Here is a 24,161-nt window from a genome sequence, read left to right as displayed (position 1 = left end):
GACAGCAATATTATCAAACTCAAGGATTCACAAAAATAACTACTTAGGCCGCTAAACCATCACAAGTAACTGTAAATATATTTTTATAAAAATATTTTTCTTCTAGGTCCTGTATATTTATGCTAGCATTTTCTCATATTTCCACAAAGCCAAAATGGTTTAAAAGTTCCTTTTCTTTTACTGGGAACACTAATTCTGACAGACTCACGGTTCATACTATCTGATATATATAGGTTGCCTGAACATAATAAGACCTTAAGAAAACCAGCAAAAAACACGTTCTTTAAAAAATGTCAAAACTGAGTTTGACCAATATGAATTTTCCACCCCGGGCCAGTTTCTCCTGTAATGAGGTCTGAGTTCATCACTGACAGAAAGCAAGTACTGCTGGATGTCTGGCTGTCTGTGCACCAGTGAGTTAGTACAATTCTTTGTCAGAGGATTTCCACATCACACAGCATCACTGTAGCACTGTCATATATAACCCTGAACAAGGGACATAACTGCTCTTTCATCAGTCCTGTTTGGTTCCCCCTAAGTCAAGCATGAAACTATTCACAGAGCAGATTTTAAACTGCTTTGCAATATCCACTGAGTGATAAACCAAGGACTTCAGTCTCTAGGGCTGTCAAGCTGCCACTTGACATGGAAACCCCTTTCTCTTCCCTTATTTAACACAGAACAACATGTCACAGCAAAAAATCCTCCCCTGATGTCAAAAGGTCAAAATAAGGTCAAAATGACCTGATTTGATAACAAAACCAGAAGCATTTGACATTCTCACACACATGCAATCTATTGGGGATTACCTCTGAGTTAGACCGGACCTTACCTGGTTTCTCTTTCTTGCCAGCCTCAGTGGTACTCACGGCTGCCAGAAGGAAAACGAGCGCCAGGAGGGCAGCCGTGAACATTCGACGTTGCTGTTGTTGCTGTTGCATTCTGCAGATCAGGGACAGAGAGGAAAAAAACTGGTTAGTGAGACTGTGAAAAGTGGGACTCCAACTAAAGCATTTTTGGGAAGCTCTGCTTCAGGACCACAAGACACAAGCAGGTCAAACATAATTAGCTATTGCCAGAATGGGCAATTATCTCCACTCCGGAGAGAATACAGAGATTTTAAACTATTTTCCAGCCTGTGTACCAAATCCCTGATCTAAATCACTGATGTTATTGGAGGATTTTTGTTGTAGGAAGTTCTGTAACTATTGCTTGTCTTCTAGAAACCTGCTTGAGAATCAAGGATACTGACAGGTCTGGAACTACCCTCTTCTTTTCTGACCTCTGGCCGTGTAAAAATAAGCAAAACATACACTTCATATTTCAGTTTACCAATTCATATGAAGCAGGGAATACTCTACTCTCCACCTTGCAAGCGCTGAAGTTCTCATTAGGCTTAATTGACATCTGAAAAGAGCTTCTTTCACAAAAACTTTTACAGGTGAAATGTGATGCATTATCTTAACTGTCATTGGCATGTTGCTACGTACTTCTTCCTTCCCCTCCAATTAGTGTTTCTTCATAATATAAATTAAGCTAATTGTTTGAAATGCAAAGTAGGCACAGAGATAGGACTTGCACACTGCTAGAGGCTACCCACAGCATGCTAATGAACCCAAAATCTGGATTTGGGAAGCAAATATTCAAATACAAACAAGTATTTAATACATTTGCTTGGGATTGAAGCATCAGTCGCTAACCAGTCACCAAAAGTTATTCTGAGCTTTCCCTTTCCTGTTTCTGTAATTTGCATTGTCTCCTCTTGGCACTGTTTATTGGAACACAGTGCCTTCAATGCATAGAAAAATCAGCAACCTCCCCTTTTCTAAAGGCACCTCTCCAGTAGACAGCCAGGTACCAAGACAGTGGACTAGAGATTACTTGGATGAAAGGAAAGTTTCTCCAATTTTTTTGTTTGTTTGTTTTTATTTCTTTTTCTTCAAACCAGGACCTATGACATTCATGTTACACCAGCCTTCAGAAGAGATGTAATAGTGCCACTAGGATGGTCTTTAAAACTCAGCCAGACTGATATTTACAGAGAGTTTAATGGCAGCCTGATCTCATTTGCTGAACACAGCAGCCATGGAGGAGAAATATTTCTCAACAAGAACAAAGAACAAAATGTATTTGAAATTTAATTTGGCACTCCTCAGTATTCTCTGCTGGCAACCTCTTGCTCAAATGCAACATAATTATAACTGACATGGAAAACAGGAGAGGAATCCCAAACATGGAGACTTTTAAGTATCTGGCTTTAATATCATCCTTGAAGTCAGATGAGACAACTTAATAGGTGTGTTGAAATGAAGTTCGTTTGAAGACGGCAAGAGGCCTGGCATTCAAATGTCTGAACGAGCTGTTATTAGCACCAGTTTCATTTACTTCAAAAGAATGTATCATTTCCCATGAAAAAGAAGAAAAGGACCACCATTGTTTCCAGCAAAATCAAACAGAACCCAGAGTAGAGTGCGTGAGCTGCCAGAGAGCTTGGGTTTGTTTTTCCCTTTCTTCTCCTATGTTTTCACTCAGAGCCTCTCATGTTTCACAGAAAATTAATAAAATGTAAAAATAGATAAATAAATACATTAAATAGACAATTAAAAACTAAATATGAAACCTGCCTTTTAGCTCAGCTTACTCAAATTGCTTTTCCATAATCAAAGGAGCACCTTTTTTATGAGGAAAGGCTGAGAGAATTGTGTTTGTGCAGCCTGAAAAGAAAAGGCTTGGGGTGACCCAATTGCAGCCTTCCAGTACCTGAAGGGAGCTCCCAAGAAAGATGAAGAGAGAGTTTTTGCAAGAGCATGTAGTGACAAAACAAAGAGGAAATAATTCAAATTGAAAGTAGGGTTAGATTAGAAATTAGAAAAAAATACTTTACTGTGGACCATGGTGAGGGACTGGTACAGGTTACCCAAGGAAGTTGTGGAAGCCTCATCCCAGGAAGTGTTCAAGGCTAGGTTGGGTAGAGTGCTGAGCAACTGGTCTAGTAAAAAGTGTCCCTGCCCATGGTAGGGATTGGAATTAAATGATCCTTAAAATCCCTTCCAGTACAAACCATTCTATGACTCAAACAGTTGCTATACTGTTTAAAAATCAAACTCCACTCTCAGTCTCTTGTCCCTTTCCTTTGGGGAGCTTCCCCACCAGTAACACTGCACACCCCTTAACACCCCATCTTCACTATAATTCTCTTCCCACTTCATCTCTTCCAATCAGCTTTCCAGAATCCTTTGTTGAAGGAGAGAGTTAACTGATTTCATGGAAGCACATACAGCAAGAGATACAAACACTTTCATACCTCAAGTCCCTGTCTGTGGGGTGCCAGAAGCTGAAGCAAAGGCAGAATTGGTGGTTTTACTCCACAGGGTGCCACCAAACACAAGAGATGGTCACAGTTTTGGGGCTGCCTCCCACATCCTTGCTGCCCACCCCAGGGACCTGGATGTGGTCACCCATACCCCAGAGGCTCCCCAGTCACTGGGAGACATGGATCACTGTTACTAGGGAAGCTGCCTCCTATTAAGTTGAAAGGGACTCAAATTTAAATCTGACTGACATTCTTTTCAGCGAAACAGATGGGGAAGATAGTTAGGTTTTGGAGTCTGAAACATTCCAGAAGCCCTATAAACAAAACCCCACAGAGCCTTAATATAGCACGTTTTCCTAAGACTCAAGACTCCCCTACAGCCAAAACACTTGCCAAATGTCTAATGCAACTCTAAACCTGCAGAGATACAGATATTTTGTCTCTCTGCAGAGACCCAGGCTGCTTCCTGAAGTGCCTTTCCTACACCTACAAGTGAAAGGCGTGTTGTACAAATGGAGATCGTGCCTCACACCACACCAACACCTCGATTATGGTGTAACCCACGGAAAACCATTTAACTGTTTTGCACACCATAAACAGCAAAGGTGGGTGCTCTCACAAAATTACAAACAGCCCATACGTAGTACTCACAAAATAGTAGGTATTTTTTTCAAAAGGCCAGAAAATGCCATCTTCTAGCAAGTACGAGTCCAATCTTCAGTCTTTCTTGCAAAGACAGATTAAGACAAAAAGCCACCAGACCAGAGTTGTTTCTGCAAACAATATATTCTACTGGAAATAGCTGTGTCTTTTTTGGTTTTCTTTTTCAAAATTCAAAGGTGACAGTTCTTCTTTTTTATTAGATTCTTTGATAATGTTTTCTGTTCAACCTTTGATTTAAAGAACTGCCAGAACTAATAGCAATGAAATAAAAAGTGTTATACTGCATACAAAATGGACTCCTCCTAGATATTTTGATTTTTGTAATGAGCCTTCTCGCTACACCAACCGTAATAAGAAAATCATGTGCCATGAGAGGAAAGCATCTTTAAAATCATGCATGACAGCCCCTAAACAGAGCAAAGTGGCAGCATTTAAACAAATGGCAGGCATATTTCCAACCCCAGAAAGACAAAGATACAAGTGAAAGAAAAGGGATCTTTGAGGTGTGGGCTGCTACAGGAAATTTCAGGAGAGAAAAGGTGAAGAGAGAAAGAGAGTTTAGAACAGTTTAAATGGGAAGTTGGAACAACATGAGGAAAAGACAGTGAGTAATCACATAAAGAGCACCAAAACAGGAAAGAGAGAAGTGGTTAATGATAGTTAAACACTAAACCAGAGACCAATTAAAAAAGCATGAGACATATAATGAAGGGAGAATTGAAAACCAGCTCTCATACACCATAGCAAGCAGCTTCTTAAAGTAAAAATAAGGCACAGGAATTACATCATTATTACAGTTGATTTCAGAGTCAATCTCTGCTTGGGAGTAAAAAATTAAAGGAAAATTTTAAACATGGAAGGCAATCAGAGAATTAATGACTTCATCAACCATCCATCCATCGTTTCAATTACATGTTGAGCCTCGGAAAGAGAATCAGGCAGAAATCATGGCTGCAGTTAAAGGGACCTTTTGAGCAGAGCTTGAGCCTCCCCCGCTAAATCCCACACTAAATCCCAACCTGATTTTACAATCCCACTCAAGTGGGCAGCCCAAGGCAGCACAGGCATTTCCATGCTGTTCCTCTTAGACCTCTGGATCTGTGTCAGTGCAAGTAAAACCTGCTACAGTGACTGTCTGCATTCACTCAATTAACTCACACCCAGGTACTCCTGAATCTGAACAAGTCTTTCCCGAACACAAACACTCAGAACAAAGCAGACAATTTTGGATGAAGCTCTATCTGTGAGCAAGTGTTTATTTTTCCTAGCCTGACTGAAGCTGGCATATGCAACACATCCCAGGATCACATATGCCTTTTACAGGTAGCTTTTTTTGCTATTAATAACTTTTATGCACAAGCTCTTCCCTTCATCTGTTCTTTCCAAAGCAACTGGCAAGGTCCCAGATTCTAGAAGCAAGTATTTTATTATTAGCCCATATGAATGCAATCTCCCACTCTGAACAATCAGGTGTTCTCACACTATTGTAACAACCTGCCCATATCCTCCAGCATAATGTGCCAAACACCAGCTGTGTTGATACTGTTAAGCTGCATGTAAAGCAATACTGAAGGTATTGCCATTGCTAATGGTGGGCCATAGGCTTTTCAGTGAGTTTGCCAGAGCTCTGGGCTGAGAATTGTTGAGGTTTGCCCTTTCTGAGCATTCCTTGGCCTATCCACAGCTTTGTCATATTTGCTTTAGCTGCAACAGCATTTTTTCTAATTGACCAACCAGCTGTGGCTGATTTGATTTACTTTTCTTTGTCATTGTATGGAGCCACCCAGGTTTTACGACTCCATTATGATAATATCTTATAAAGTAATGCAGGGCTGGTATGTTGACACAGGCCTTGAGAAGGGGAGACAGAGGATACAGTGCAGAGGAGTACAGACATGGAAGATATCAGACAGGGCACGAGCTTGTCAACAGAGACACAAACACTTTCTATAAACAACTGCCCCAAGTCAGAAAAGAAACTCAGACATGGACCTAGACAAAACTGGATATAGGGGTAAGAAAGAAAAAGCAGAAATAGTTTCCAATATAGTTATATGGTGTCATCTCTAGGAAGTTTGGCTATAACAAGACTGCAAACCAATCAGGAGAGAGGAAGGCATCAAAGCATGCTAGCAAACATAAAAAAAAAAAAAAAAAAAAAAAAAAAAAAAAAAAAAAAAAAAGCAATCCCAGTTTCATCCTAGAGCAAGGAAAAAGAAACCAGCAACATGAACAACCTCCTGGACAAGGAGCCCAGATGATGACAGGTCACCATAACCATCCCCACCACCCACACAATGAAACCACCAACCTTAGCCTCACCAACCCGAGGGCTGACAAGAGCTGGGGAAGGGTCAGCAAAACATCACAAAAAGCACTTTAATCTAAGTTTATGTGTAACAATTTTAACTGTGGTGATGCTGTTGGCATTGTTGTTAACGTTATTGTAACAACTGCATAGATAAAATCTTTTTCTGCAATAATTACATCCACACTAATAACAATGAATTAGACCATTAAGATTTAAATTATACTAACAATAAATCTTTGGCTTAATATAACTATATCAAAAAGGTATGGTTTCTCTTTTGCAGTAAACAATATTTTGAGCTATGACTCCCAGCTTCACACACCATTATTTTCATCCCATGGCCATGAATAAAAAATACAATCCAGGTGCAAACTTAAGAAGTTTCTGCAACCCATTATTTTTCTTCAAACACTGCTCATTTTGAGTCCTCTTTAAACTCCCTGTCCACATTAGAACTAACTTTTGCATTAATCCTTCTTTTTTCTGCTTGAATGAATAATGTCTTATCAAGGCCCACAACAAATACTTTAATAAATTAGAGTTTGATTAGAGCCAGATTAGTCACATCTACAAAATCAGTTTTTAAATGAGCTAGTTTGGGACATCCATCTCCTTTCAGTAAACACATGCTGTGTTTAATGAAACTTAATGTTTAACTCCAGTTCTTAAATTATTCTCTTATTCAAAATCTGCTCTACTTTGCAGTCCATCGAGGGCAGATGAATATGTCTGCCCGGATCTGCTTCGTTCCCTCTTCTTAAATGTAAATATTTTATTTGCTAAACATTAGCTGTACAACAGCAAGAAATAAAACTTGATCCATGGTTTAATGGTCTTAATGAATCTGAAATGTCTCATGCCATTTTTACAGTAGTCAGAGATGGAAATGCAAGTTTTCTCTGTAAAAGGGAAATTAAGAGCAGTTTGGTCTTGGGAGTTTTACCTCAGAACCTCTTGAAGAATCTTTTGCTTCTGCAGGTCTTTATCTCATTCACCACCCAGTGCATGCCCCTATGCCCTACCTGATCTCCCATACAGAAAACTGAGGCAAATGCTAACATGCTTCTGGAGCCAGACCTTTACGAACCATAATCTTCCATCTGTAAAGCATTCCCTCTTCGTTTGCACACATACTAATTTCCTTTTATGTCTTGATTTGCACTACTAGGGAAATAAAATTAAAAAGCTAGATTTGCTCTTCATTTCCCTTGCAAGATTTAAGCCAGCTTAGTTTTTAGTGAGTCTCAGCGATCTTCCACATCTCAACTTTCAAGACACTACTTTATAGGATGATTACTACCTTTTTTTTTAATTTCTGCAAGCTCATAATAGCACTTCAGTGGGTTGATCCCCAGTTAGATATGGAATTCTGCTCTACAGCTTTTTTCCCCATGTTTTTCTTGAGAAAGAAAATTTCCTTTTTTTTCTAGTTTGATAGAAATAAATTTTAATCAGTCCTTTTTAAAAAATCTTGCATCAGTCCAACACACCACCAGTTTACTTAATTTCACAAAAGTCAACTTTAAAATTTAAAACTTCAGTCAGATGTTTGTTCATGCCCCTATGCAACATAAAGCAAATCAGCTTGCTTTGATACAAATGGTTATTTTTAGGGATAAACTTTAAGATGAGATATAAGGTCACACTGAATCAAGTTCTAAAATAGCTCAGTTTTTATAGTTCTGTATTAGGTAATGAAATCACATCAGCAAATATTTAGCCCCTATAACTATTAGCACCTTTTACCTTCTAATTTAAGTTGTGAAAGATAAACTCTTCTGTTATGAAGAAGACTTCTATTTTACTCATGCATAATTACACAATGGTTTCTAACTAAAGTTATCCAGATCCAAGTTGGGGATGACATACAGCTAGCAGATGTTTTTCTATACTCTTCCAAGGTAAGATTCATACGACTCAAAAGTGTCTTATGTATCACAGAATCATAGAATATGCTGAACTGGAAAGGATCAGGATCATCAAGTCCAGCTCCTGGCCCTGCACAGGTCCCCCCAGGAATGACATCACGTGCCTGAGAACACTGCCCAAACACTTCTTGAGCTCTGTCAGGCTTGGTGCTGACACCGCTTCCCTGGGGAGCCTCAGTGCCCAACCATCCTCTGGGGGAAAAACTTCCTGATCATCCAACCTAAATCTCTTCCAACCAACTTCAGGCTCTTTCGTCAAGTCCTGTCCCTGATCACGAGAATGAAGAGCAGCAGTACCTGCTCCCCCTCATTGAAGACTACAATGAGGTCTCCCCTCATCTTCTTCTCCAGGCTGAATAAAACAAGTACACCTAGTTTTTTTTTATTTATTTATTTAGTGCATATCCTTCATTTCCAGCTATATTTCCTTCGCTGTGGTTTCTGTATTTTCTGAACCTTTTCTGGACCTTCAAGTCCTGTTAACAAGTCATGACTACCACTACAGAGTGTGTGAGGGTTAGCCCCATAATTTTCATTTGCAAGTCCTACACCTCTTTCTGCTTTCTTCAATTAATTTCCCAGGCCACTTGCACCTGATATTGCTCTCTGTTCTCACCCAAATGTGGTTTACGTTCCAACTGCTCCATAACTGCTTTCCATCCTGACTACTGTAGTTTACAATCTAATTTAGTTCTTTGTCTTGTTTACCCTGCCACTGTAGCGCCATTCCTTTATCCAATGCAAAAATCTTTATTTTCCTTACATTTCCTTTACTGAGTATAAAAAGTAGGCATAGACATCACATACATTTCTCTGTACACTTTCTTAAGGGTAAAGTTCACCAAATTCTTCTCAGAGCACAAAATCTTGAGTCACCATCATTTTATCACACCTTCATGGACCAAAGAAATGCTGAGTTCATTTAAAACTATTACTATAGCCTTAGTGGTCTAAGCCAAAGACTGAGCCAAGATTTAAAGAAAGAACCTTTAATTATAATAACTGACTGTTCAGCCAAATGGTCTCTCTCTGTCTGAAAAACCATGTCTTAATCTCATTTATAACAATAGTGATCTTTCAGAATGATTTTGTTAAAGAAAACCTACTAGGATAATGATAAAACACCGAATTTTCTTCTTTGGACTAATTAACTAATGAAATTATATTTTATACTTGGATGGTTAAGGGTGAGTGGGTTGGTCAGTGTATCAAAAACTCCCCCATATTAACTCAGAGGCCTGCAGCCACTGCATTTCTGCCCAAAGCAAAACCTGTGTGTGCATTTTCCATACTTCTGTGACTTTTCTGAGAGAGTTTGGTTTCCTCTTGGCCCATAGTAATGAAATTTTGGTATCTCCATCGCTAAAACCAAACACTGGATGCCAGTACTCTGAGCCTGTGCGCTAACAAGACAGTTCAAAGCCATGCAGGAAATTGAAAATAACTCCCTGCATTTCAGCCCAGGAGCAGAGCCAGCATCCCAACAGCCTTCAGGTCCCCATTTGGAAACACACAACCCAGTGCAGCTGACTGGCTGTCCTGTCTGGCAAACTGATAAGAGAACCAGGGAGTTCCAACTAGCAGCCACATTTCAGCTTTTCTTTTTTCTTCCTCTACCTTGCCTCCATTTAGGGGTAGAGAGAGGGACCACCACACATGGAAGCAATGCTCTCCCTCCATGCAGGAGGGGAAAAGCTGGCAAGCAGCAGCTGGCAGGGAAGAGGCAATCGCCTCAAGGTGAGCCAGTGCTGGAAGGAGTTGGGTGAGCAGCAATTTATTCTGCAGTCCAGTGGCAAATTTGAAAAACATAAAATTGAGTGCATCTGTTTGTGGTTACAGATCAGCCAGGGAGGAGTGAGAAAGTTCTAGAAGGCTGATATTACATTTGGCAAACTTTCTGTATTTTTTAAACTAGCATTTATGCTCACCTACAGCACAGGGTACCATAAGAATAAAGAATTAAACAGTTAGCTAAAAAGCAAAAAAAAAAAAATCATAACATGACCCTTCTGAAAAGCCCAAGTCAAATGCTTCATTTCAAAAAATTGTAGTGTGCAGCTCAGGGACAACATTTTTCAATATGTAACCAATTCTATGTTCTCTTTTCAACATGAACACTGTTAAGGGCCAGAAAAATGAGCAATGAGGTCAGTGAACTATGCCAATGCCATAAAAAGAAGTAGAGAACCAAGAGTTACATGCCTGGAGAAAATTATTAACATGCAAACAAAAAAAAAAAAAAAAAGGCAAAAAACAAGGACCTATTAACACATCCAATCTTTTGTTCAAGTAGATAAACTAATTAGTTCGGTTGTGGATAACAGTTCCCCTAACTTTGATATTTGCTTAGCTGATTGCATATTTGTCTCTCGCATCAGGCTAAGGCAAATACACATGAGATATTTCATATTTCTAGTTCCCCAGACACAAATGAATAGTTCAAGCTGATAACAGATATCCTTAGGTACATGCATTCTGCCTTTAAATGCTAAGCATAATTTAGACTGGTGTAAGAGTCAAGAAAATGGACGGTACAAACAAATATAGATAGAACATTTCTTTCATTTTTCCAAAATGTTTCATGGGAGAACATCAGTTTCCACAGGACAGCAAGCCTTTGAAAGCATTCATATGAATTAAAACAAATTTATGTGTGTTTTTATAAGCTCACTACTATACAACTACATTCTCTTCCATTAAAAAATAATTTTACTCAAGCTATACAAAGGATCCTACTGCTTCTCACAAGCAAACTCTACATTTACTTCTGCAACATAATATCCAAAATAGAAATCTGAACCTCTGTTTGGGCTTCTCATTAGCCAGCTTCTCAGGCAGCACCAAGAGCTGTGTAATTCCTTTATTGCAAGTCTTAGGCAAAATTTTGCCAAACTATAATCACTATAATCTTTTACCTGATCAAAGAAGGATGAGTCAGTTATAAAAGGTGTCACTTTCAGGGGTCAAAATTCAGCATTCATGCAGTATGGTTGTGAACAAGACATAACACAACAGGCAGGACTGATGGTTAAAAGGCCAAAGAATTAAAATCTGGAGTGGAAATGGTGAAAATCTTCAGGGGGATTAAAAATGTTATGCTTCTCTCTTTCCAGACCTACAACATGAGTTTTAAAAAGTGATTTTATTTTTCAGAAAGCCTAGGGAACACATCTAATATTTCTAAACAGTAATAATTGTTACTTGAATAATTGAAGGGAAAAAGATCCAACTAACAACCTAGCAGCAACAACAACAACAACAAAACACAAAAAAACCCCCACCAAACCCAAACATTCAGTATCATAAACTGATGTTAAGAAACCAGCCATGTCTATAAGGGATGAAAAAACTTGCTGTGCTTTTAAAGAAAAACATTACATTTCTTTAATGTAAAAGGAGTGGTTTCTATATTTTCTCTTGATCCCCAGTGAGTGTACATAAGAGATCATTCTCTTAGCCCTGGACATCAAAAATTGTCTTAGAAATGAGATTTTTCAAATGAACATTGCTGTTGATATCAGTTTCCTCTCATTCCCCAAGCTCTTAGTTTGTTCTCATCCACAATACATACATTTTTCTTCCCCTCTTTTGCTCTTTGTGGGTCCAAGCAAGTCTGGGCTCTGAACTGAAAACTAATATAGTTCTGCAACTGCCTCTCTATTGACCTTCCACTCCCACTGCTCCAGCTGAGAGGATGGAGAAACCAAACAAAACCCAAACCAAACAAACTCACATTTCAGTTCATCCTACTATATTTCCAGATCTTAACTGAAAAAGACATTTTAAGCCACTTGTTACTGCAATTTTTTCCCCTCCCTGCTCTTCCCAAAACAATCACAGCTGCTGCCTCAGTATTGACAAAATCACAGTGGGTTCCTTAGACTTTCATTTCTCCAGGACTAAAGATTAGACACTCCTGGATCTGATCACCAGGAAGACCACAGGACTCTGACCTCCATTCCCTCCAAAGGTTTTTGTTTCAGTGACACTGAGGCCAAATTTCTGACTGACCTCTCCTGTGCATCCTCTGCATTGCTGTTTCTCTCCTTGTGTTGTAGTCACGAGTACCAGGACTGGTAAATCCTCTCTCTCTATTCCCTTTCATCTCTGCTCCCTCAAAGTGCAAAAGATATAATTCCCTCTGCTTCTTGAGGACAGCAAAGGGAAAACAGGCTCTTAGTAGTTATTCTTTCTGCCTCTTTTCACACCTCAAACTATCAGTGGTTTTGCTTTACCTAAAGATCTTCTGGTTGTCTGAGACCATTAAAAACACAAAGAGTTTCTTCATGGTTTTTCAAAGTCTCTGGTAAGTGATCCCAACTACTCCACTACCATGACACTACAAGACAAGAAAAGGGCAAATAAATACTATTACAGAGATCCTTCTGGTATAAAGAATATTGCTGACACCTCCTTGGCTGCCTAATGCATTTTAATCTACCAGAAACTAATTTGGGCACCTTCTGAAAAATGTTAGAGTAAGGAGTGGCCTATTCCTATCCACTTGCTGAACAGAATGCAGGAAAGAGTCTCTTACTGTATATCCAAGAGAAAGTTTTCTTTACTCATATAAATTCATTTACTGAAACAGAGCAAGGTTATGAAGCCCCATTTTCCTGTCAGTTGCAGTTGTAAAAATGTCCTACAAGTATCACAGTCAGGAAGAAATACAAAGAAAAAAAAAGGAGCAATCAAGGAGCAATTTTTGTAACTGGGTCCAGAGCCAAAGATTATTACTAATACTGTGAGGACACAAACTGTGTGCAGAGATACTTTGATGTCACCACAGTCCCGGTGGTCACACCACCATTGTGAATGAATCATGGTTTGAGAGCTGTTTAAGCTGTGACATGATTTGCATAATGAACAGCTGTACTGTACAAGCCAAACAGATGCCTCCACTGTATTTTCATTTTCATTTTCCCCCTCTGTCCCAATGAAGACATTTTCAGCTCAATGGCAGTAGGCAAATCACAGCATCTGTCACTATCCTCACTTCTGCATCTATGGAACAGAGATAATAGCACTTGCCTCCCTTAAAAGAACACTGAGAAACCCATAATAAAAATGATTATGTGAAGAGGGGATAATTTTATTAGCCAGCATCAGCTGCAGCTTGCTCTACTTTCCTGCATCTCATGCCTCCATGGTTCCAGGTTTTGAGCAGGGCAGCCAGACTCCCTCAAGCAGAGGAGAGCAGCAGGAACACTGTGAAACTCCCAGTGGCTCAGCATGTTGGGTAAAGGAAAGCTGCCAGACTCAGCAGAACCCCCTTATCTTTGATAACTATCCTTCCTCAAAAGTAAACAAATTTTGACAAATATTTGAGTTTTGATTTGCCTGAGATGACTGTAAGGTTGGACAATCTTTACTGTTTTGTTGTTTGGTTTTTTTAACTTTAAATCAGGCTCTGGGAAATAGTCCAAACTCATAAAGAAAATAACCCATTTTATTTCTTCTTTCATTATGACTCTATCTCCGTTGCTGTTTGTCCCTTCAGATGACATTCCAAAATATGCAGTACAGTCAGAAAACTATATAACCTGAAAGCATAGAGCTTCACACCAATGCCCTCTATTCATCTTTCCAAGGGACTCCATTTATACTTTTTTTTTTTTCAGAGAAACTGTCTCTGCTTCAAGCAACAAACATCAGGGCATTGGGACAGCACTGCAAAAATGAATTAGGAAAAAAATTAAATAAACTGAAACAAAGGCTATCTGAAATGAAATCTCTGTTTCAGCCTTGTTGTGACACAGGGCTAGAATGTGTTTTTAAATCCTTCTCTTTCAAAAACAGTGAGCAGAGGGCAGCAGTTTTGTGGTATCTCCAGGGCACACATGCTCTCCAGTGTGACACCAGCCAGTAAATAAAGCTAAAAGCCAAGACCTCATGTTCTGCAAGTGATTCATAGAAACACTGAACATTTTAGGTCAGAAAATACCTTTAAGATCATCAAGTTCAAGTGTCAGTCTAGACTGCCAAGACCACCACTAATCCTTGTCTCTCAGTGTCACATCTTCACGTTACAGGGATGGTGACTCCACCATCTCCCTGGGCAGCCTGTTCCAGTGCTTGACAGCCCCTTCAGTGAAGAAATACTTCATAATACTCAAGCTAAAGCTCCCCTGCTGCAACTCCTGATTTCTGCTCATCCTATCACCTGTTACTTGGGAAAAGGGACTGACCCTGACCTCACCACAACCTCCTGCCAGGTACTTCACAGCCCTTCCCTCTTAGCCAGAACTTCGGGAACTGCCTCTCTTTTTCCAGTGCAATTTTAGCAACTAAGCTGGACCCTCCCTTGAATTTGTGAAAGAACAGTCATCATCATATAATTTAATAGTAGCAAAAATGAGTTGGGATGCGCTGCCATTTCCTTTTCAGTTATTGGAGACAGGCCAATGCTCACCTTGACCTTATCAGTGCTAGAAAGGAACAACCTTTTCACAGCTACAGTGACGCAGCTTTAGGCTGTTCACTGATAGCGTCAGCACCACAAGGTAGGGTCTCCACCCATGGGAGATTTCTTGTGTCCTAGAAGCAAGCAAGCCAGTGGAAGAAAGTACAAATCAACATCACTTGGCAGAGCAGAAACTGACGTTTATAGACATAAATCAACTTGCTTGTAATTATCCAAAGAATGTGTGTGACAGAGAACTTTTTTCAGAGAAAATAGTCTTTCACCTTAACAAGGAAAATATCCTAGACAGAAAATCCCACTTTCAAATATGCCCAGGAAAACAGAGTTGTCCCTGTCCAGTCTCTTACCTTATTGGAGTGTTTCATTTTTCTATCCAAGCTAAAGAAATGTCAAACTATGCTGTAGCTATACCATTTCAGCATGCAACACACCTGAAGTGAGACTTCAGTGCAGCCTTTTTGGCTTTTGGACAGTTGAGCTTTTTTGTTACTTGTTACTTTCCATAAAAACCTTTCCATTTTGGAAGTCAATACAAAAGTGCATACTTGCAGTACACATAACTTGTTCTATACTACAGATATTTCTGATGGCCTCCAAGGCATTTTCCTGGAAACAAAATGAGATTATTATGCCCTAGGGAATATTGAAGTATTTTATACCACATCTTTAGCTGGCACAGGAGATACAGGAAACCACCACTATAAAGTGTCTTATAGGACAATATTTATGGCATTCAGATATGCCAGTTTTGGGCTGAAAAGAAAAATCTTTCCCAGCATAACAGAGAGGTAATGTGAATCAGGACTCCCTCACTAAAAATCATATGCAAAAGACTGGTAGAAAAGGACAAGGCAGTATGATATAGAGCAGCCCCTCTTTTTCCTTGTAAGAACAGCAGTCATTCCATAAACTTTTAAATTTAACCTGCAGTCATGTGTAGCTACACATTTCTCTGTGAATAAAATAATTGCCAAGTGTTATTCAACAGAATTTTCTTGAGAATGCATCCCCAGCAGAGTTGCAAAACAGTCCTGTTTGTCGTGAGTGAAAGACACTGCTTGCAAGCACTTCAACAATCATAGAGGCAGGATTTTTAGAAAAAAAGTTCCAAATTTTTCTGCTCTCTGCATGATGCATGCAGGGATACTCAAAAGATTCAAGTGATAAAACTCCATAGCCAAATCTGTGTTTTTCAGACCATGTTGCTAAAGTTGAAACCCAGGTAGGTCTCTTTAGAGCCTGCTGCTGAGTAGAGCCCTAGTGATCACACTGTTTACACCATTTTTTTGGGATGTACATTTTTTTCCCTTCCTCATGCAAACTGCCACTTCTTCTCTTCCCAGTCTTCTGCACTGCTAATATGTGCAGAAGTCCAGTACTGTATTTCCCCATATGAAGAACTTGGCAAGGAAAGACCGTGTGCTCTTGGCAGAAGTTTGTCCTGGGATCATGCCAATAAACAATCATTTTCTGGTTGCCACAAGCATCCCATTATTTTGGTTTAGCCATTCAGTCCATTCCAGTTCAGCTCTGTTGGTGCTTCCTTAATAAACCCTTATTATCAGGGGCTTAGGCCTCAGTCATTTGAATTCATGCTCAGCTGGGACTTGGTATTCAGAGGCTCAGTCTGAATGTCCTTAAAATATATATGTAATTAAAACCCTTACTTGGCCACAGAGCAGAGACAATGGAATTTCGTTGGCTGCAAGCTATATTTGCACTCTTAAAGACTTGAGAAAAGCTGGATATTGAGGCTTGTTTTATAAACAACACTTGGAGGCTTTAGTTCTCACTGAAGAGAAATGCCATGGCAGTCTTTTTGCCTTCATCCTTCTTTGCATCTATACCCTGCTGTTTACTACAGAAACAAATACCTTTTTCTCATCAGTTTTTGACACCTGGGGCTAGATTTGGTGGGGACAGACAGGACCCAAAACCCAAAAGCATCTTGAAGCTCTCACTGGGGTAGGTACAGACTAGGCACAGCACCTGAGACAGCTCCTCCCCCTGGGACACAATTTGGCTGCTCCACTGGTTTGGTGCCTACAGAGGAGGTAGCTCAAGACACTTATCTGTACAGCATGGGATTTACAGCTCTGGTCCAGGAACCCCAGCTCTCCTAGAAAGCAGCAGGCAGTCTGTATCACTCAGGGCTACACACACACACACCAAATTTGTGAGGGGACTGGCTCCAGACTTTGAATTTTAGGCCATCTTCATTTCTGCACACATCAATCAAGAAAAACAGTTTGCCTGGAGATTTTTTATAACTCCCAGACTATAGGGTTTGTCACCCTACATTGTAACCCTAGATTGTAGAGTTTGTCACTGAAAAACCCACAACTACCTCCCTCAACGTAATCCACTGTCCTACACCCCTTAAAATTCAATTTGTTCTTGGTTTTCTATTCTTTACAATAGTGGTGTATAAACCATCAGTCACAGTGTTTTGCTGGTCCCAGGCTGGATGTCTCTGTGTGGTTCCTGTCCAGGACAGGACTAGCAGCATGAATCCCTCAGACAAAGAAGGGTGGCATCTGTCTGCTCTTCTCCAGCAAGTTCTCTTTATACAAGTTGGATTCTCCAAGACACAATATTTAAATGCAAAAAGATGTCTCACCCATGGTTCGAATTAGTAATGCTCTATGCTGTGTTCCTTCCCTTCTAATATATCCTCCCTCAATATCATACCATCCTTACCGCCCTAGAGGTAAACACCAGTGAAATAAATCCTCCTCCCCTCCACACTCTCTCCTCTCTGCAATTATAATCAAATATGCAAACCACAGAAAATGGATTCTCTGTCCTGCATCCTAATAAGCATGGCTAGTCCTCTAGAATAAACTGGCTTGCAAGATGTGGAATTCACTGATTACTTGTTTTGGAGTTAGGAAGAGGAAAAAAAATACAAAGTGTGATAAAAACATATGCACATTTTGGATATCTAAAGTGAAATCCTTCTCCATACGGTGCTTCGAGCCTCTCTGCAGGTTACTCTAGAGAACTGTCTAACCTGGGAGGATAGGAAAAGTACATAAGGTTTCCAAAGAAATGCTTTCCTCAAGACAGAATCCTTTGTGAACACTTTTTGTTTCTGTTCCCATAAACTTAACTGCAACTCTTTACTGCTACTGCTGACTGAGGAATTTGGAGACTAGCATGGCAAAAGCAGCTTTCCAGGGACTGTACTACTACTGTGAGCTGCCATAGAGGTAATAAAGACGAGTTAGTGTGTGACTGAAAGACCAATTTCATGGGCTCCTCTCTGGGCCCAGAGGCCCTTGCCAGAGCAAAGAGCTCCCAAAGGCTCTGGGTTCTTCAGCTAGAGCAGAATTACACACACAAGAATCCTGAGACGACAGGAGTGCCATCCACTTCAAATTAAATCAGTGTCGTATAAACCTCTGAAATTGAACCTGTCTATAAATGCAGCAGGCCTTGTAAGCTTTCCACTGCTCTTTATACTCTTCATGAGGGATTAGAGAGCTGAATATATTTGTAACTCTAAATGATACTTCCCACTGATCCTTTGTTTCTAATTTCTTCCCAGAGGTTTAATAAGCAGAAAAAGTGTTGTGGTATGCACTGTTTCTACAATTTCTATAAAAGAGGAATTCAGTTTCAGTGAGTCTCCCAAGAACAGTCTATTTTAACTACTGAGTTTTGTCATTTTTCATTTTTTTGAATTTCCAATAAATACTGATGGAGTCAAAAGGCCTTAATAAAAGCGCAATAGCTGAAGTTAACAAGCAGGTACTGAGGAGGGGTGAGGGAAGGAAAGAAGAAAAGGTGAGGGATGTTAACTCCTGATAGTTTTAGTGAAAACTTATGGCAAGTCTTTACTGGTTTATTTCTGCACAGCTCAAACCCACAATGTAATCAGTCCATTCTTATACTGGCAACACACCTGCCTCCAATGGGAGTGATTTTTCCAGAAACGCCTCAGGACTTTATTGCAAAAACCCAACCACAAGGTTGGTATAATCTGTCATGAATTAAATGCATGATTTCTCATTAGGGAAGATAGCTCAAGGGTCCTCGAGGTAGACTCATTTGCAGTATCTGTATAGGTGCAATACAGCATTGCCCTCTGCTGGATTCTAAGCTGTCTACTCATGCAAAGGTTGCCTCTGGCTGAGCTAGAGAGGATGATTTTTAAACAAACACAGTACTGATTACCATGAGGGAATATCCTGCCACCAAATAAGGAATGAAATAGTGAATGAAGGCTTATTCCTAAGCCTTTTTTTTTTTCCCCACATGGTTAGCACTGCTTCAGACAAGGGGCAGATGTTGACTTACTCAGCCCTTCCCCAGCACAGCCACAGTCACAGGATACTCTGCATAGAGCCCAAATACTGCAGAGTGACCTGCACACAGACACACAACATCTAAACAAGCCAAAACTGAATTGTAGGTGAACTCTGGCTGAATTCTGGTGCCTACAAGAGTGGTCAGTCACACATGACTGTCACATCCAACTAGGTGTCATCCAACACACAGCATTCCTGCTATATACAACTTCCACCAACTTTCTGGGCATCTCCTGATGAAAACTCAAGGGCTATTTCCAATCTCCTCATAGCTATGAATACAGAGTCTGTGGACTGATGTAGGATGAGTGCAACAAGAATGAGGAAGGATCTCCTGCTTTTTGAAGAAAAATTTTCTTCCTAGTAGCTGGTACAGTGCTACCTTTTGGGTTTAGTATGCAAATAATGTTGATAACACACTGATGTTTTACTTGTTGCTAAGTAGTGTTTATACTAAGTCAAGGACTTCTCATCTTCTCATTCCCTGCCAGCCAGCAGGCTGGAGGTGCCCAAGAAGAGGTGAGGGGACACAAACAGCACCCCAGCTGACTGAAGAGCTATCCCATATCACAGAATATCATGCTCAGTACATAAAATTGGGAGGAATTGGCCAGGAGGAGCCTATCCCTGCTCAGGGATGGTCTGGGCATCAGTCAGTGGGTGGTGAACTACTGCTTTGTGCATCACTTGGGGTTTTATTTCTTTGTTTTATTTCTCTCTTTTGTGCTGTCTCCCTTTTCATTACAATTATTGTTATAAGAATTATATTTTGTTTCAGTTGTTAAACTGTTTTTATCTCAACCCATGGGTCTTACCCTCTTCCAATTATCCTCCCCTTCCAACTAGAGAAAAAGGTGAGCTACTGGCTGCATGGCATTTAATTGCCAGCTGGGGTTAAACCCTGACAAAGAGCAAACTGGATGCAGCACTGTGATATAAAGCCAATCTTTTTGTCCATTTCTGCTTTCCACCATCTATCATTTGCTGGCTATTCCCTGTCTTATTGACTTTTTGGCATAACCAACCACATGCACACACATTTACAGGTATACAGGCACACCTATATATGTAAATACTTATTTGAACACAGCTGCCTGCAACAGGTTGATTATATATTATGACCTAGATAAAGACAACAAATCCCAATTTAGCTATCATTCTTGCTCATCATGTAAAAGACACAGCAGGGCCTTTTGCATCCTGTAGCTTAATGCTGTACAAAATGGGACCCCATCCAGAGAATCAGGACATCTGCTAATTCAGACTAATATACCGGAAGCTGAGAGTTAGCAAAATACTGTTTCAGATAAAAAGAAAGTGCAAAAATAAAGCTCTTTTCCATTTATACTAATTCCCAGAGTGTACCCTTGCACTTCTTAACTGGTCCTTTATTTGGTTTCTTCTAACTTTGCTTTTCCCACCATTCCTTTCCTTTTTCACTCTACCTTATTCTCTCATTTCAATCTCAGTTTACCATTTTACTTATTTTCCCTCTTCCACCAAAAATACACGTAGTATATTCTCTTTGGAATACCTAGCCTGCAAAAGCAGCTGCTTATATCCCCAGTTTTCTTAGGATTCCAACTCTGTTATGTCACTGGTGGCTGTGGGAGAAACCCACTTTTCTTCATGGGTGGTATTGTTAATAATGATAACAACAACAATAAAACCTTCAGTTTCTAAAGATACTTCCTTGCTTCATTGCTTAATGAGAATATCTGTACTCTAAACAGCCCCCTTTAGCCTGCTTCTCCCTGCAATGTATTCAGAGTTCTCTGTGGGAGGCTTCTTCCTAAAAATAAATGTCATGTTTTGTCTTCTCTTATCTTACAGCTAATTAAATTTTGCCACCATAACATTTCACCTTCCATTGTGTTGCATTTCCAAAGTATCAGACTGCACTTTGCCCTTTTCCTGCTTCTTTTTTTCTCCCTGCACTGGCAAGCCAAGACCAATGGCTGGGGTTTAACTTAAAAATTTTCAACCCCAGCCACATGAAATAAAAACAAAAAACAAAGTCTACATTGTTTGATCTCTAGAAAGAAGTCAGCACCACAGGTCAAGGTTTGATAATCTAGTGATTTTAGCTTAAAAACTGGACAAAGTGGAAAATGCTAATTAAAGGTCTGCATTAATACATATGAAAGCATTCAGACATGAAATTGCTAAGAATGTACTGAAAAAGTGACAGACAGAAGAATTACATATATAGTATGAAAGAAAGGTGATAAGGTTCACATTATCTAGAAATCAATTCTTAAATACAAAGTCTACCTACATGCAGAAACAGACTTTTATGGACCAGGAAGACATTGAAGAACACAATTCACAGCATCAGCCCAATTTTTCACTGCTTGGTGTTTTGCTTTTTAATTGTTTATGCTTGTTCAAATGTGTAGGCAAAATGATCCATTAATGTTTTATACTCACCTTGAATCAATGACTGGCCAACATGCCAAACTATAAAATCATTCTTGTAATGACAGGAGACACCTAAACATGCAAAAATTCCAAAACAATACCACCAACTGTTTTGGGACTATCAGTGGTCACTATGGCCAGTTTAAGACTAAGGGAAGAAATCACAATGCAAATATTTCAGCAAAGTGATCCAAGGTGCAAGGCAATGCATATAAAATTCTCAATGTGTCACACTCGGGTTCATTCCTTTACATTCTAAAGCACAACCATACAAATGAAAACCCAAACAAAGAAACAAACTCCAACATATTGCTGCTTAAAATATAAGTTACAAAGACAAACTTTACTTAAGACTGTTCTTGATCTTTGGGCACACTATACTTCATGACTGATGGTATTTTTGATTAAATTGACCTGTTTTTCCACAACTATAGCTATTAATGTTTTATACTGGAAGATGCTTGGTGATGATGATATATCAGAATGCAAAAAATCTCCATGTGATCACTGCCCTGTCCTGAACAACCATGAGGAGAAAAAAAGATTTTGCAAGGCTTTAGATGGCCACAAATATAATAGCCAGTGGCAGTATATCCCTGATATTTTTCATAGGAATGTCAGAAAGTCAATGCAGGAAAACTATCAAATGGCTGATCTTTTCTCTCCCAGGGGGTGGGTGTCCCAAAAGGTCCTGCCTCATTCCAAAGCAATATGCAGAGTCCCTGGAGGACAGGACTGGAGTGGGAGGACTTTGGCAAGTCTCCATTTGAATTAAGTGTTGCCAACAGGGAAAGGGGGGAAAAATAGTTTGTTCTCTTTATAATTATACCATATAATTGCATTTGGAAATTATTGCCATCAAGAAGATAGAAAAAGTCCAGTGTATTTTTCAAAATATCTTGCCTGAAAGAAACAGTGTATTTAAGCTTTCCTGAGACTGCCTTTTAGCCCTTATCAGAGAAAATACCTATGAAGATTGAGTTCAAGTTACAACTGCAATAAGGCATAAGGTAGCACAGTCCAAGCAGAAACAGAAAGACTTTTCAACTCTGACCTCATGGCACCATGACTCCTGATGAAATTTGGAAAATGAAAGAGTAATGCTGACAGAAGGGCAAGGAACAACCTCCCACTGTCAAAACTTTCTGAAAATTATGCTATTTGTTATTGTTCATCACATGCCAAGATAAAGCAGAGCCAAGAACTGTTTCATTTACAAACAAAGCCTAAAGTACTGGAAAACTGCATGCCTTCATTGTCCCTTCCCACTCAGTTTCTACAAAAATAAAAATAATAATAAACTTTAAAAAAAAAGTCAAGCCAAAACAAAACAAAGCCCAAAATATTCAATGGACTCAGCATTGGATCTTTTCTCACATATAAAACTGTAAGATGATGTGTTCATATCTGTAAGGCTGTATGCTTTACATGAACTTGCTGCCTTTAATGAATGTGTGGATCTCACAAACTCCATTTTTTTTCTGGAAACTTACTGTACTGATAGGGTTAATCAGGCAAGTGCTTGCATATTCAGTCCTAAGGAACTTGGGACTTAACTGGTGTATGAGATATCTAGATTCACAAAACATGTATCTTTTATACCTCTCAGTGCCCAGCAAGTGCTGATAATTTCTCAGATGGCAGTGAAGTTTAAATACAGCTAAATATCACTGCAGCTCAGCTCCTTCCTGAGTAGCTAGAATATTGGAAATCTCTGACTTCATAGGGCTCATTAGCAGCTAACCTACCTCATTATCTTTTTGCATTACTGAAGCCACACAGCCTTCAGCACCCAAGCTACCACTCAGTCAGCTGGCCTTTACGGATCTCGGCCATACACTGCTCATTTTCCCTGTACACCATCAATTTCAACAATTCTCAATCCCACTCCTCAACAATTCACTCAGTAAGGCTGAATGCACCTTCAGTGATGTGTGCCAGCACAGGAGGCAAGTGCTCAAACACCAAAATCCAACCCTGCCATGTTAGCTTTTCCCTTCTGGATCGTTTGTGACACAGAGGGTACACTGAGACCTGCTGGCTCTTTTCTACTTTAACATTTTGCTATGAAAGAACAACCAGTATCTGTTTGCATAATGGATATATGCTTATGAGATTGCTTTGAGAGCATTCCAGTCATTCCTTCTTCTGGCAATAGGAGAAACAAAACAACACAGAACACAGAAAGAAGAAAAGTTGAGGAAAGAGGATTAAGCCTTACCCTGTCTTAAATTCAATAATATTTATATCTTCATCTATGACAGAAAGGAGGAAGAACAGCTTATACTGCCAAGGATCATAACACCAACTTTCTCATGTATGGATTCAGGGAGGCAAGAGGGAGCATTCCTCTGCAGGTAATTAGCCTTGACTGCTAATCACATCAGCCAGAAGTGATGAGAAAATTAGCCTGATGCTCTTCCTAGATTCCCAGAGCAGCACTGCTGGTTACTGTGCTGCTCTGATGCCCAGCAACCTGCCCAACACCCTGACTACCACACGGACCAGGACTGGCCATAGCCGCAGTCTGCCCTTGGAATGGTTGGAATAAAGACAGTGCCCCTTCCATCACTGCCCTGCTCCACCCCTAGGACCATGTCAGGGCAGATAGCCAGCTTCTGATTCACTCCATCAATCTGCCCTCCAACAGCACAAACCAAAGAGCAGAAATTATTTGCTTGATCTTTTCAGAGTCAACATTTGCCCAGTTTGCAGTTTTCCAGAAAAAAAGTTATGATTCAGTCACAACAAACACAGTGAGAAGTGGACAAGCACTTGGACTTACATT

At 39.8% G+C, this 24,161-nt stretch overlaps 1 protein-coding gene across 1 annotated transcript in view; it reads right to left on the bottom strand.

The window, feature by feature from the left end:
* The window catches only part of PTN (pleiotrophin), a 75,791-nt gene that overhangs the window by 23,556 nt on the left and 28,074 nt on the right, over window positions 1-24,161 (bottom strand). Inside the window, exon 2 of the mRNA XM_063395598.1 lies at window positions 833-942. Coding sequence (XP_063251668.1) covers window positions 833-941 — 109 coding nt within the window. The 5' untranslated portion in view covers window position 942. The remainder of the gene's footprint in view (window positions 1-832; window positions 943-24,161) is intronic.

This window comes from Prinia subflava, chromosome 4, assembly GCF_021018805.1.
Source record: "Prinia subflava isolate CZ2003 ecotype Zambia chromosome 4, Cam_Psub_1.2, whole genome shotgun sequence".
Taxonomy (NCBI): Eukaryota; Metazoa; Chordata; class Aves; order Passeriformes; family Cisticolidae; genus Prinia; species Prinia subflava.
Note: the sequence above shows the minus strand (reverse complement) of the source record. Positions and strands in the feature narration are given on the sequence as shown.